At 48.6% G+C, this 16,465-nt stretch overlaps 1 protein-coding gene across 5 annotated transcripts in view; it reads right to left on the bottom strand.

Annotated features, from left to right (window-relative positions):
* The window catches only part of MTUS2 (microtubule associated scaffold protein 2), a 620,405-nt gene that overhangs the window by 9,385 nt on the left and 594,555 nt on the right, over positions 1 to 16,465 (bottom strand). For all 5 annotated transcript variants that reach the window (XM_021929366.2, XM_017951161.3, XM_021929367.2 and 2 more), the window contains 2 exons: positions 9,481 to 9,586; positions 4,071 to 4,144 (listed from right to left, as the gene is read on the bottom strand). In XM_021929366.2, the coding sequence (XP_021785058.1) occupies positions 4,071 to 4,144; positions 9,481 to 9,586 (180 nt within the window). The remainder of the gene's footprint in view (positions 1 to 4,070; positions 4,145 to 9,480; positions 9,587 to 16,465) is intronic.

Genomic DNA, 16,465 nt, shown 5'->3' with positions numbered 1-16,465 from the left:
CACTGCCCTCAAGCTGCAGTGCACACTCCCTAACACAGCGTCCTCCCAGCCTCGCTGCCTCCCTTTCCTCTCGTGCCAGCTCTCCTGCTGCCAGTGCCTTCCTCCAGCCAGCTCCCTCTCACTCCCGCTTCACTCTGGCTCCCACACAGCCTTCCCGGCCTCAGGACTGGGTTGCATGTCCTTGATAGGAGCTGCCACGTAAGCCAACTCCACACAGTCTCCTCCTCCCTGCTCAGACCCGCCCCGTGGCCAGACTGGCGCTCCCAGCCCTCAGCCTTCCCATGCCTGCCAGCTAGGCAGGCCGCTGGCCACTCTCCACCTGCAGGTTGAAGGAATATAAGGGTGTCTATGGAGACACTGCACCCCTTCCCCAGCTCCCAGCGCAGATGCACCTGCACTGACCCTGCCCCACTCAGCTCCGGCCATGACTCTCAGGACCACAGGCTGGCAAAGGACCGCTGATGCCCAAGGAGAGCTTCACCCTTCATGTCTCACTCATGCAGACCAGTCCAAAGCTCTTTGCCCAGCACCATTTCTATAATACCAAAACACAGAAACTAGGGTCTCCCATTAACTCTTCTAAAAAAGTATATAGATACAGATATACAGATACACACACACACACACACACACACACACACACACACACACACAAAGAGAGAGGGAGAGAGAAAGAGAGAGAGACAGACAGAGACAGGGTCTCACTCTGTTGCCCAGGCTGGAGTGCAATGGTACAATCTCGGCTCACTGGAACCTCCACCTCCCAGGCTCAAGGGATCCAAGGGATCCTCCCATCTCAGCCTCCCAAGTAGCTGGGACTACAGGTGCGTACCACCACACCCAGCTAATGTTTGTATTTTTAGTAGAGACAGGGTTTCGCCATGTTGCCCAGGCTGATCTTGAACTCCTGACCTCAAGTGATCCACCCGCCTCGGCCTCCCAGAGTGTTGGGATTACAGGCGTCAGCCACTGTGCCCAGCCTCCCGTGAACTGTTCTGGCAAGAGAAATGGCCTCATCCACCAAATAATGGGAGGTGATATTATGAATGCTAGTAAGTGTACACCGTGACACTAACATGGGAAACACTGGCTTGACTGCTTGCTTTCTTATGGTGGACGACCCTGGTCTGCAAGCTCCCTGAGTAGGTTCCTTTTCCTCTTTTTTTGTTCTCTTTTCCAGTTACTTCTTCTTTTTTTTTTTTTGAGACAGAGACTCACGCTGTCACCCAGGCTGGAGTGCATTAGCTTGATATTGGCTCACTGCAACCTCCGCCTCCCAGATTCAAGGGATTCTCGTACCTCAGCCTCCTGAGTAGCTGGGATTACAGGTGCCCGCCACCATGTCCAACTAATTTTTTTGTATTTTCAGTAGAGACGGGGTTTCACCATGCTGGCCAGGCTGGTCTCAAACTCTGACCTTGTGTGATCCACCCGCCTCGGCCTCCCAAAGTGCTAGGATTACAGGTGTGAGCCACCGCGCCCGGCCCATGTCTGACTAATTTTTTTTGTATTTTTAGTAGAGATGGGGTTTCACCATGTTGGCCAGGCTGGTCGCGAACTCCTGACCTCAGGTGATCTGCCCCCCTCAGCCTCCCAAAGTGCTGGGATTACAGGCATGAGCCACCGCACCCAGCCTACTTCCATTTTATTTTTAATAAATAAAACTTTCCAGGCCGGGCGCGGTGGCTCAAGCCTGTAATCCCAGCAATTTGGGAGGCTGAGACGGGTGGATCACGAGGTCAGGAGATCGAGACCATCCTGGCTAACACGGTGAAACCCCGTCTCTACTAAAAAAATACAAAAAACTAGCCAGGCGAGGTGGCGGGCGCCTGTAGTCCCAGCTACTCAGGAGGCTGAGGCAGGAGAATGGCAGGAACCCGGGAGGCGGAGCTTGCAGTGAGCTGAGATCTGGCCACTGCACTCCAGCCTGGGAGACAGAGTCAGACTCCGTCTCAAAAAAAAAAAAAAAAAGAAATAAAAGTTCCCACAGTGCCATGAAATGCAAATGCCAGTGCACTGGGGCAGTACGCTGCAGGTGGGAGCTTGCAGGCCTATGAGCTGAAATGTTCATCGCAGCCCGGGCAGCCCCTCCAGGCCCGCAGCACAGGTCACCTGCTATACTGACTATAAAAATGGCCATGGCTCCTACACCAAACCTCCTCAGTGTTGCCAGAGAAAGCATTTCTTTTAAGCCTCTTTCCCTCCATTAAAAAATAAAACAACAGCAAACTCTTCAGGCAATTACAACATAGGATGGATCTAAAATACCAAACTGATGTGTCTGCCTTATTCACCATTACTCAAAACAGATCTGCAGGGAGAGCATATGCTGCTGCAGCTAACGTGGGCTAGCTTCTTTATGTCATGCACAAAGACCCGGCTGGTGGCCTGACCCAGTGTGGGTCACTGGGGAGTCAACCGACATCATGACAATAACCACAATAAATGTAACAATGCTTGTTATTATTACAATAGTCACAATAGCTGCCACTTATTAGCACCGACCTAAGCCAACCCAGGGCTAGGCACTTCTGACACGTTATTTTCCATAATCTGTTCACACCTTGAGAAAAGTAGTGTCATCATCCTTATTTTAAAGAGTAAACTAAGGTTTACAGAGGCTACATAACTCTCCAAGATGTGAAAGCTAGTAAGAGCTAGCGCAGCGGGGATTTAAACACAAATTCAAATCTCTAACCACCAAACCTGTTTCTCCAGGTGCCTGTAGACCAAGGAGGTTGGCTTGAGCAATTCCACCCTCCTTGCACCAAATAACCTCCAGCCCAAACGGATTGTGCTGGACGGAGAGTCACAACGAACATATGTCCAGTTCAGGACCATCTGGTGTCAGTGGCAGGGCGCCAATTCCCAGACGAGACAAAAACTCTCATTTCTTTGGGTTTGGGATTGGATGGGGTTTTTGTGACATGGCTGTATGGCTGTCAGTTTCCTGATTTGTGTTCCTTTAAGGATAGCACAACTATTGGTGCAGGATGTGTATACGAGGAAGGCAGTCTGGGTTCACTGGCCAAGGGCAAACCACACGAGCACTGTGCAGGCATAACACATTTTAGTTTTTGCAGAGTACACTGGAGGGTGTGACCCTGGGTCTCTCCACAGTCCTGGACTCTTGGCGGGGCGGGCTCAGTGCCATGTATGTTGCCAGAGGAAAGTGAGCCCTCGAAGAAGCAGAATTCCTGCCTATGTATGAAGCTATGGGGTTCACCTCCCACAATTCCAGATGAGAGTATGCCTAACATTTAAAAAATAATTTTGCTGTGATTGGAATTGCTACACTTGGAAGTGGAAGCAGGGCCCCCAGCGTCCCCCTGGCTTCCCAGGCAGCTCCTCCATGCGGCTGGCGGTTGTCAATGTCTTTTCACACAAGCAGCTGCCTGCGTCTCTGTAAGGCAGGAAGGAAGCAGGAAGGAGACACAGGTGATCCGGGACACCCTGCATTCTCTCCTTAGAGGCCTGCAGGACACAGGCAGCTCCTCTGGCATCTGAGACCAGCATTTCCTAAAGGTGATGGTGAGAGGTGGAGATGGTGTTTTTCATCTCAGCCACCTCCAGGTAACTGCAGCCCCTTTTGTAAGTCTCAGAGCATGTTCTGTAAGTCTCAGAGCATGTTCTGTAAGTCTCACAGCATGTTCTGTAAGTCTCAGAGCATGTGAATTCTGACCTGCAAAACGCTCCTTGCACCATTTCCCCGGCCTAGAACACTCTCTTCCCCAAGTCCTCCTCTGGCTTTGAACATAGCTCAGTTACTCCTCGGATACTCCAGACCACAGCAAGTGCACACTAATCTCTCTGAATGCCGGTGGCATTCACTAACTGTATTATTCATGTGGTGCAAGTATGTGTTACCTGTTGTCTGTTACTATTTGCATCACAGCTCTCCGAGTAGACAGCACATTTCTTCAGGGTAGGCAGTATGACTTATTTACCTTATGTTCCAATGTTTAGTACAGGATTTAGTACACAGTAGGTGCTGAATGAATGTCTGTGGGTGCGAATAACGATGCTGCCATTATCTTGGTATCAGGTAAGAAAATTAAAGAAATACTAACCTGCAATGACAGCCGCAGTTTTTCAAAATTTTCTTCCAATTCTTTCTTTTCAAGCTCATGAGTGGACATCAATTCTGGAAAGAGGGCATGAAACTGTTAAGTTGGTCTTCGTTTTGAAAAGGATGAAACAAGGCTCTTTTGGCAGACTAAGACCCGTGACTTCAGGTAAATCAATGACTCCCGGACAGCAGATCTCAAGCCTATGGGGACTCCTCCACTGGTTTGAAATTGTATGTGATGAACGGGTTAGTATTTAGGAGAGAGAAAGAAAAAAGGGACTGGGGAAAGGGAGGGAAAAAGAGAAGATGGGGGCAGAGAGAGCACATATGAACACAGAGCACACACTACACACACACACACGTCACACACCCATCACATACACACACACCACACACACACCCCTACCACACACACATCACATTACACACCACACGCCACACACACATCTACCACACACATCACATACGCACACACCACAAACTACACACACACACCTATGACACACAATCACATACACGCCACATGCCACACACACACACCTACCACACAACCACATACGCACCACTGCCACACATACACACACACACCTACCACACATATCACATACACACACACCACATGCCACACACACCTACCACACATACATCACATACACACATGCCACACACACATACACACCTACCACACACATCATGCACCACTGCCACACATACACACCTACCACACACACCACACACACACCACATGCCACACACCACATCTACCATACACTTCACATCACACAATCACACACACTACACACACACCTATGACACACAATCACATACACACATGCCACACATACACACCTCCCACACACATCACATATGCACACACCATACACCACACACATATACACACCTACCACACATACCACATACACACCACATACACACCTACCACACATTCACATACACACCACATGGCACACACACACCTACCACACATACCACATACACACCTACCACACACATCCACATACACACCACATGCCACACACACCTACCACACATACCACATAAACACACCACATACACACCCCTACCACATTCACATACAACAACCACACGCCACAATAACAATCCTACCACACACACACATCACATACACACACATCACATACCACACACACACACCCCACCACACATCACATACACAGCACATGCCACACACATACACCTACCACACACACATCACATAAACACACTACCCACAAGAGCACATCCAATACACACCTTCCATGTACATCACATACACATACTACATGCACACACACACCCCACACACACATCACACACATACACCACATGCCACACACACACCACACAATCGCAAACACACACTACATGCCACACACACACACCACCAAGCAATCACATACACTATATGCCACACACATATACACACCTATCACACACACATCCCTGCACACACTCCCCCACATAGACCACACACACATTCCCCCACACATCATGCCCGCCACACCCCCACATACATACACTGCCCACATCCCACATACACATACATACCACATACAAACCTCCAGCACACACCCACTACACACACACCACACATTCCTCCACACCCCCACATACATACACTGCACACATTCCACATACACATACATACTATATACAAACCTCTACCACACACCCACTACACCCACCACACACATTCCTCCACACCCCCACATATATACACTACACATACCACACATATACCACATACACACCTACCACACACACATATACACAACACACACACATAACACCACCTACTACATACCTTCCTTAACTGCTATCTCATAGCCTGCCACGCTCACACGCCTCCAAATCCATACACATTTACACACACACACACGCCCTCCCTCTACATCTCACAGCACTCCACACTTTGTAATGTAACACATACCTACCTCTACACTCATATACACTACATACATATTACCACACTTCTATAAAATATATCACACATACACATACATGCATACTTCATACTGTAATAATACTATAAATACTCTACCTATATACTACATACTACACATCTATCTCTATACCTACTCATACATACATAACTGTGATCCCTCCTGCACTCCACACCACACACACACACACACACCTGCATCCCATATACCTCCCACTCACACACACACATATTACACACTCTATATTCTACCTGCCACACACACACACCTGCATCCCCTGCCTCCTGCACTCATTACCACACACCTGCATCCCCCCCATACCTCCCACTACACACACACACACATCCACATCTTCCCATCTCCTACCACACATATTACACCTTAAAAGATCTCCCTCTATACTTCCTATTACACAACTGTATCCTATACTCCCACTATTACACATATTATTAATTTTAGATCTCTCTTTATATTTTCCTAACTCATACATTCACCCAGATCCCCCCACATACCTCCCACCACACACACACACACACACACCTGCATCCCCCCATACCTCCCACCACACACACACACACATCCACATCTCCCCATACCTCCCACCACACACACACACACACACACACACAAACACTTCTACGTTCAGCTGTACCACCATCCTGCCCAAGTCAGATCCTTTGTTCACGTTATTCATTGATTCTCTAAACTGTCCTCATGGCAAAATAACTAGGTAATTAACATTAAATCCCATCTTCTTCCCCTCCCAGGATCACTCTTCCTTCCCACTGCAAAGCAGCCATCTGCGGCTGAGGAAAGCAGTGGAGCTGCGAGCAGCCATCCTGCCAGCCGGGCTCGCCAGCCAGGCTCAGTGCTGCGTCTACACGGACACCTTGGTAGCCTCTTGGCTGCCCTCTGAGAACCACACATCCCTGGGATTTGCTTCAGCAAAGATTCGGTGTTAAGACAACTCAGATGCAAGGAAGAACTAATTGGACTGATTCCTCTTGGAGGGTCTGAAACAACTCTGTTCCGTGAAAAGTGTCATCCCAGCACTACTTTGTAAGTTAGGCAGAAAGAGTTGTCATGTGAGAGTTATCAAGCAAATGGATTCTATTTTCCTCCAGATGGGAAGAGTCTTATTAGCTGGGTGAAGCCCATCTCATTCTGGCTACACAAGCAATTTGTTTTCATGTTGTAAGGAGAGGGAGGAGGGTCTCATTAATCAGCCGGGATCATATGCTCAGAATGGCAGCATACTGGAGACCGACCATTACCATTCTGTGTGGCGTGAGCTGCAATCAGGAAAGACTTGGTGGTTTTCATTCACTCAAATCTTTTAACTAATGGTGGTAAGGGCCACTAAGAAATCCAGTTGTTACAGCTGACATTTACATTTGGAAAAGAAACGTTTGTGTTGATTCTGAGTGAGACTTCATTGTCAGAAAAATCCACCCGATCTATTTATGTGAAAATCCAGAAAGAAAAGGCAACACCACGGCTCACTGCGCCATTTCCGTTCACGTTCCCTCGCGTGAGACCAGCTTCCTCTAGTGAGAGATTTCAGGGTGTTTTCAAAGGATCGCAATGCCCCAGGGAAAAGAAGAGGCAGTATCCATTCTGAAGATGACATAAACCATTGCTAATATCTGTGTCTTCATCATGTATTTCTTTATTTCAAACTCACGACACTGTCTCATGCTTAATAGGGTGTTTAACACAATGGTTCTCAAGTTTTCCTGCATATTAGAATCACCTAAGGAGTTTGAAAGCCTTCTGATGCCTGGGCTGCACCCCAGAGCAATTAAATGGGAACATCAGAGGTAGGCAGCCACACATCAGTGTATTTTTAAAAACTTCCAGATGGTTCCAATGTGTAGCCAAGGGTAGGGGCCAGTACTCCGAGTGTGAGACACACTACCAGGACCCAGGCAATCCCTTTAACTAGTCCCCAGGAAAATGCCGTCCCTTGCCTCCAGCTTGGTCACCTACTAATAGCTCCCAGAGGCAGCAGGGGTGGTGCTTGAGGGCGACAACAACACAGACCTTGGTGATGGCACACTGGGTCTTGTTCACAGAGAACATTTTTACGATAATACAAACTCTGATGCTAATTCTCAAATTGTAAAATTGTAAAAGTTTATCAATGTATTGTTAACTGTCGTTGCTTTTAATACACACTTTTTTTTTTTGAGGCGGAGTTTCACTCTTGTTGCTGGAGTGCAATGGTGCAATCTCGACTCACTGCAACCTCTGCCTCCCGGGGTTCAAGCGATTCTCCTGCCTCAGCCTCCCGTGTAGCCAGGCCACCGCGCCTGGCTAATTTTTGTATTTTTGGTAGAGACGGGGTTTCGCCATGTTTGCCAGGCTGGTCTTGAACTCCTGACTTCAGGTGATCCACCTGCCTCAGCCTCCCAAAGTGCTGGGATTACAGGTGTGAGCCACTGCTCCCGCCTTTAATACGCACTTTAACAAGCAGCTGACTGGGAGGGAAAAGTAAAGCGAGAGGAGGTTGAAAAATAAATTGTATGTATTAATGTAAATGCATGTGAAAGTATAAAATGCTGCTTCTTTCACAAAGGGAAATCTCACTGGAACTTAGTAATGACGCCGTTACGACCCACATAAAACCCAAAGATAATTCAAAGTTACAAAAATGTAAAAAGAAAGATCTGGAGGCTCAACGCCCACCCACGGTGAATGTGGTCTATGAGTGTCAGCTCTGGATACCCCGATCCAACCAGATGCTGCAGGGGCCCGGAAAGCATCACAAATATGAGGAAAGTGTATCCATGCCGGGGCTTCCATTTGTTTTTATAAGGCCATAAACATCATAAAGCCTAGCCGGGTGTGGTAGCGGGTGCCTGTAACCCCAGCTACTCGGGCTGGAGGCTCCAGCTGAGGAGATTTGCTCAGGACCCAGGAGGCAGAAGTTGCAGTGAGGTGAGATCGCACCACTGCACTCCAGCCTGCAGAGCAAGACTCTTTAAAAAAAAAAAAAAAAAAAAAAAACGGGGAAAAGAAAACATAAAGTGCACTACTTCCATGCCTACTTTAGATAGTGGCCCTCAAGTGTGGCTACACATTAGAATCACCTAAGGAGTCTTAAGAAATCTTGATGCTTACACTGCACTACGGATCAAGGACATCAGAATCCCTGGGGTGGGACTGAGGCTGGCATTGGTCTTTTGTTACAGCTCCCCAGAGGACTGGGAATTCCAGTATTCAGCAAGGCTGAGGATAACTGCACTGGAAGAAAGCAGCAGCTAGCTACCTGCATCCTTAATTCCTATCTCTTCTTTTCCCAGGAGCCAACAGAAAAAAATGCACCAGGAGGGAAAGACAGGAAAGGAGGAACAATAGAGGAAGGGGGGCTCCACACACCTGCAGCAGGAAAGGCTCGGCTTGCACCACCCACCCCTGCCTGCTGCACACGAGGCTGGGAGCTACCTTGGACTTTGTGGTCGTGGTCATCCTGCAGGATTGTGATGGCAACTGTGTGGTTATTCTCCATCTCTAGGAGAGCAGCCTCATGGCTGGCGGTGAGATCTTCCACCTGGAGGAGAGTCGCAGTTACCGGTTAGACAGAGAGCTGCTTGGAGAACAGAAGTGGAATTCCGTGAGTGGAAAAGGTCCATGACCTGAAACATCAATGACAAGTCACAGCCTCGTGCCGAAGCAGGCGAGTTGGACTTTGGTGGTGATGTGGCAGCCCTCAGAGTCAAGAGGAGGTCACTGCCACAACCTGGCTCTTTGCAGGAGGATCCAACTCCAGGCAGGGGATCACTGCCTGAGGTACCTCTTTAGAGTCCTGACTGTGGCTCCTGGACCATCCCCTTCCCACTCCTAGTCCATCCCCTTGCACCGCTATGAGCGATGACGGCAAAGGAAAAGAAATGGGTCCTCCCTACGGGGTGCTCTGTTTCCCAGAGGCAGGGGGAGCTACAGTACACAAGGTCAACGGAGGCGAACGAATACTTATTAGGCTGCCCGAGATACGTTACTCTACTTAACCCTCAGAGCCACCTTCTGAAGTAGATCTTATTATGCCCAATTGACAGATGTGGAAACTGAGGCTCAAAGAAATTTGAAATGTTTTGCCCAAGGGCTAATAAATGGCAGAGCTAGCAGTGAGACCCAGGTCTGTCTGACTTCAAAGGTGAAGCTCTTTCGAATGCACTATTGGTTTGTGTTGACCTCCCCCAAGCAAGACCAGCAACGGACACCTTAGGATTCTCTCGCCAGTACCAGGTGAGGCTGGGAGGTCTGCGTGTCTCTTTTTAAACACAAGGTTGCCCCCTAGATTATAACTTGGACCTTCTGCTCAGGCAACGTGGTGCCCCTGGTAAGGGCTGCTGCTTCCCAGCTGCAGGAACGCTTCTAGCAGTTTAATCACACGTAGTGCAGCCAATCCAGTCCAGGATTCTTCCTTTTCATGTTTCCTGACCCCCTCCCCTACCCCTCACCTTCCTGCCTACCAGGTTTACTGTTTTTGTTATTGTTATTGCGGCTGTTGTTTTAACTTCAAATACATGACTTGCAGGAGTAATGGCCTAAAACGACCTCTCCCTATCATTGCAAATCTCTCCTGGATACACTACAACAGTGTTTATCCAAGTTCTCTGTCAGTGATCCACTGCAAAAATCATCATTGTACACAATACCACAGCGCACACACCCACACACAACCACACCCAAAACCAAAGTTTCACAGACACAAAACTCCGCCTTCCATTTGGAAAAGTCTGGTTTAAAAATGCTTCCTCTGTTTTACTTCGTTTTACAAAAGGCGAGTTAGAAGCCGCTACATTTATTTCACAAGCTACTCATGTGTCAAAACTTGGCATTTGAAAACCACTGAACTAGAAAATGTGCGCTGGTCTTGAAGCCCCTTGGTGGCCCAGTTAAGAAGAAATTGCTTCTAGCTGGTCATATTCGGCCGCGTCTGAGGCTCCCACATTTCTCTGGGGAGGATTCACGGGCTGACCTTTGATCTGAATGGAGAAAGGGTTCTCCCCAAGAAAAGAAGCCTGCCTGTGAAGTTGACACATGGGGATATATCTGATTTAAAAAGGGGTGGATTCCCATTCCGGATACTATTATTTCATCAAAAAATTATCCCGACTTCTCTTTCTTCTGGTAAACGAGAACTTCATCCACTAAAACAAGTATCACTGGGCAAAACCAACAGCGGACCCATGGCATTAGGAAAGCTGCGTCGCAGTGTGAGAACGGACATGGTGCACAATGACTCGCTCGCATTTAAAGGCCATTCTTGATCAAACGGTATTTACTTGAAGCTCAGAGCTATGAACCGACCAGCAGAAAGGCTGATTACAACAGTATTTAATTGTCCAATTCCTGTTTACAGGAGGTTTTCATGGAATCATTGTCCAAAACCTTTCAATCTGTTGGAAAAATAAATCACTAGCTTAAAAAGGAAATATCTCTTCTTTCTGCTCCATTACGGATGCCACTCAGGCCATAGCACACCATAAAAACACAGCACCCCCCCACCCCGCACCCTCCTCCCCCACACACACTGTTTGGAGGGCTGCCACACAGTTCAGGAGAGCAAAAAACCTTTCGTTGGTCCTTGGCGTGATTCTAATTTATTGGGTGCTTACACAAATGATCATGAGTGGTTTCAGAAAAGACAGACAGATGGAAGAACTAAGTTTCAGAAGAGTCCCATGAGTCCCAGGAGGTGGATGTGCCCTGACCAGCAACACTACACTGTGTTTGTGGCATCAACGTATGCCATTCTGGTTTGCTGGAAGGTAAAAAGCCTTTGATTCAGTGGTGATGGAATACCATGCCCATTGTAGTAAGGGTAATGTAATGGCATCATATATTCCTTACAACCTTTCAGAGGTGCTTTTATGAATGAAATCACTGATCTCCTAACTCTAAAAGTTCATATGGAATTAGAGAAATGCCCAGTATGTTAGGAAGGAAACTAAAGGGAGCCCACGAGTCAAAAAATCTGAACACAAGAATCCCTGCTCTTTAGTAATTTAGGTTTCATGCAACTTTATGGTTTTTAAAAAACGCTCTCTCCAAGAGGAAGGCGCTGTCTACTGTTGGCCATCCTCTTTCTTGTCATAGTATTCATCCGTACAACTTCTTCTCCTGTGGTTCTTGGCTTCTTTCTACAGCACAGGTTCACATTTATGAAGCAGCCAGTAAGAACTCCCAGCCTGAGAGGACCTTGAAACCAGAAGGAACTGGAGGAGATTTAAACGAGGTGACCCAAGGAAAGCACAAGATCTTTCTATGCACTGAAGATGACCAAATCAAAGACAAAAGTGCTCGACCATTATGGCCTATGGCAAACTTGGGCTGGCTGAAGCACCCTTCACTTCCATTTAGAACCCTGGTGAGGCCCCTTAGACCACCACTGGGCCGTCCTCCTCCCTCCATAGAGAGAGTTCTGGGCTGTGCCATGGAGGCGTCTGTCAACACAGACATCCGGTAGTCCTCGTTCTATGGAAAAGCAGCTGTTCCCTGTGACATGACTCCATTCCCGCAGCCGCCTGCTATTCAGCTGGGCTGACTGACAGCAGAGCACAGGGTTGGAAGACCACCCTCTCAGACGGGTGAGACTATAGCTGTGGTTTGACTTCATTTAGCCATTTACCAAATGCAACGATCTGGGGCTTTGGCAAGTCACTTGGAGAAGACTTAGATTTCAAATGAAGAAACGTGTGTTTTACATTGTCTCAGCTTCATTCATTAAACCCAAACCAGATTAAACTCCCATTTGTGCCCATCCACATGGGATGAGAGAGAGGGAGCCTGCCCAGGCCCACTCTCTCCCACGCTCTCTTAATGACTTTCCTCTTTAGATAACGAGGGGGCTCTCCTTCACTTGGTCATGGGTTGCAGTATCCTGGACACTGGCTCAGCCATGCCAGAGCTCCCAGTCTGCTGTCATCCCATGCCGGGCTGTGCCTCTGCCCCTCTGCAGCCCTCCACGCAGGCAGGTGTTGACAGAGGCCCCATCTCCACTGCACCGCCTCCTCCAGAGCATGGAACGTCTGGGCTGTGATGGCAGGCTCTGGTGCTGGGAGACAGAGGGCCCTCAGGGATCTCTTTCTATTTGATTAGACAGAATGTGGTTTCCGCTGCCCAGCAGCTGTGAGCCTGCTCTGCAGGAGGGCTAAGGAGGCATAATGCAGATGATGGACAAAGTGGCCTCTGTACGTTTGGATTAATCCTGGGATGCTTTTCCCTGAGTCATTTGGTTTAAAATGATTTCCTTACGAAAGCATAGAAAGTGCATCCTGGATAAGAGACAAAGCAACATTTAAACTCCAAAGGCTGAGCTCTGCCGCTCTCTATGGAGGGGAAATGTGTGCTGAGCCTTGATGGAGCAGAATCGTCATGCATCCAGACAGGCGGTCCCTGAAGCCAGTGGCTTTGGAGCAAGTCGTGGAGTAAGACAAACTTAGGGTCTTGGAGGAATGGGTCAAAGGTCACATGCCAGATACTTGCATGCCAGGCTCTGTGGGGACACTCAAAGGCAGCCCAGAAACCAGAGCTGGAAGCTGGGCTGAACATGTTTGGGGCAAAAAAGGAAAATGCGTGTGTGTTTACAGTGAGTCTGTTTTGCGTGCTTTCATAAAGGGAAGCTGTGGCCATTTGGCATCTGTTGATGTGCAGCTTGCTACAGAAGGAGAGCTGGCTTTCACACACTAAACACCTTTATCCTTGCACTTTGAAAATAAGAGTTACATCTTGTCTTTAATCTCACTTAAGAAAGCCAAGAGGCAAGACCACCTCCACCCCTCCCTCAGGTCCTTCACTCGAGCCAGCAGGGCCCTGCAGCTCCCACGATGCTTGCGGTTCTGGGCCCGGGCTGTACACAGAAACCCCCTGGGACAGTCCAGAAACAACCTGCTGCCAGGTCTCATCAGTGATGCTGATTCAATTGGTGTGAGCGGAGGCTGAGAAGGGGTGTTTGCCAGTTCTCCAAGTGCCCACCTATGTAGCCAGGGCACACACCATGGGCAGAGAGCCAGCCCGTGCCCCGTGAGATGGCGGGGGGACCAAGCAAGAAGCAGCTCTGGCTGGCTTTGTCACGAAGGAGGTGCTGCTGCAAAGCCAGAGGTCAGCCTGCCTCAGCCGGCAAGTCCCAGTTTGAGTAAAGTGATATTTGCAGCCTCAGAAAATCCTCCGTGTCAGAACTGAAGCAGCACCTGCCCCCACTGCCAGCTGTTGGGTGCCACAGGGTCATGAGGAGATGCCAAGTCAGTGAACCTGATTTTTAAGGGTCCAGAAGGACAGAAATGTCGCTATCTGTGGGGTTAGCACTGCCCAGTGCAACCGTCCCTGAGAAGGAGGCCCCCAGAGTGGAGAGTCCACCAAGGACTCTGAAACCATGGATCATCCTCATCTGCATCTCAGTCACACCCTTGAGTCTCCTCTCCCACTAAACAGGAACACTGGTTCTATCTGGTAGTTAGACTATTGGCCTGGGGTGCATTTCATCTTCCTCACTTCCTGCACGTTCTCTGCTAGGGAAACTGAAGCCTGGGGAAACAGCCAAACCATTCTGCAGCAGGAGCAGAATCAGGGGCCTGAATAATTCATAGGCTTGACTCTCTGGTTCCCCCAAACCAATGGGTTTCTGTAGGAAAGATTCAGCTAAATGAAAAGCATTCAGATATGATTTCTGACACTTCCAGCTGTGAGGATAAGATGTGAAACTCTCAATTCCTCCACACGCTGTCTGCATTTCTCACCCACGTGACAGTTCCTTGGGCACTTATCTCGAAGCTTCCTCAATGGATAGATAAGCAAGCCCACATTTTATACATCTTAGTATCTCTTGCAGTATCCTGTCATGGTGCTTTGCGTACATACAATGCACATTCCATAAATATTCTTTGCGCAGGTGAATCAGTAAATAAATAAACGGCTTTTGCTATCATAAAGGATCATGAACAGAGCACAGAGCTCTCATACAACAGGACATGTTTGAATTACGCCCAGGTAGCTTATGTAAGTCATTTTCATGTGGAAACGTCAAGGGTTTCTTTCCTTTCATCACTCCAGCTTGAAATATCTAAAAGGCCGCCATGTCCTGGCTTTAAAAAGACGTGAAGCCCATCTCTAGGCACACACTTCTGCACAGGTGAGGCCTCAGCGAGGCGTCCTGGCCCCCGCGTGGACGTGCCCCCCCTCAGCAGTGCCTCAGCTCCAGGACACCACCACGTGAGCCTTTGTTCAGCGTCTCCTGCCTGCGGACCACCTCTTACCCCTCCTCCTCAACTTCTGGCATCTTCTCAACCAACTCAGACCTTCAGATCAGAGGCCTTTGGTAACTATGGGTATAAACGTGTTCTGTGTAAAACTGGGAATGAATGGCCCATAGACACAGAGGCACAGAACAAGTTGGTATTCATACCAGGCTTGAGATGTATAAAGCGGCCGTAAAATCAGTAAGACTGTAGACGGCAGCCCGTGCAAATGTCTCCTGATAGGAGTTACACGCAGACAGACTGGGAGGCACGACACTGGGGGTTCAGTTTCGCATCTTAACACCAACAGGTAACTTTAGCTGTAACTTATTCTGTTTCCTAGTCTCTATGGTCTAACCCACCTCAAACAGGGAGGTGTGTCTGGTTTTTACAGGCCTCTAGGAAAGGAGAATGACTAACCTGAGATACTGTCTAGAATAAAATGCCATAAAGAGAGGTTTTTTATTACAATGACAGCAATTAGTATTACTCTTAAATTTCTCCCAGGTCCCCTAAGATGCACAAGCCTCTTCTGGGGCAGTGGGAGGGCCGGGTGGGTACTGCCGTCTGGGATGTCCATTTGGAAGCAGCTGAGGAGGGCAGCACAAGGGTTTCTGACAATGAAGAGGCCACTCGACACGAACCTGAATGCCAAGTGAGATTTAAAGGGTGCCCTTCACAAATGTCAACTTACCTTAAGCATATCATAAGCACACTATATAAAGCAACACACCAATTAGAAGGTGGGGGTGAAGGCACCGGAGCTGGAGAACTTAGAAATAAGAGAAAAGAAAGGAGCAGTGCTCGTGGAAGCAGGGTGGGTACATTGAATCGTCCGCCCGTCTCTCATCAGTACTAATGGCAGTCACGGACAGGGTGGCTGCCGTGGGGGTGGCAGCACCTGCCTCCTTCCGGCTTTCATACCGACAAGCGCCCTGGGAATTATCCTCTGGTTAGTCCATGGATGCATTTTCCTCTCCAGTAAGGTTTCTGGGCAAAGGTTAACCATTGGCATTCATTCTTTCATTCAGCAAATGGATATTGTGGGTACTCCGCCAGGCATGGATCCAGGTGCCAGGATCCAGCAGGAGAGCTGGCAGGCAATTCTAACTTAGTGGCTGACAGCAGGGGTGTGGAGCCAGACTGGCTCATCCCTGGCTTCTCCATGACCAGCTCTGTGAATTCTGGCA

Source organism: Papio anubis, chromosome 15, assembly GCF_008728515.1.
Source record: "Papio anubis isolate 15944 chromosome 15, Panubis1.0, whole genome shotgun sequence".
Taxonomy (NCBI): Eukaryota; Metazoa; Chordata; class Mammalia; order Primates; family Cercopithecidae; genus Papio; species Papio anubis.
The sequence above is the reverse complement of the archived record's forward strand: the minus strand, read 5'-3'. Positions and strand labels throughout refer to the sequence as shown.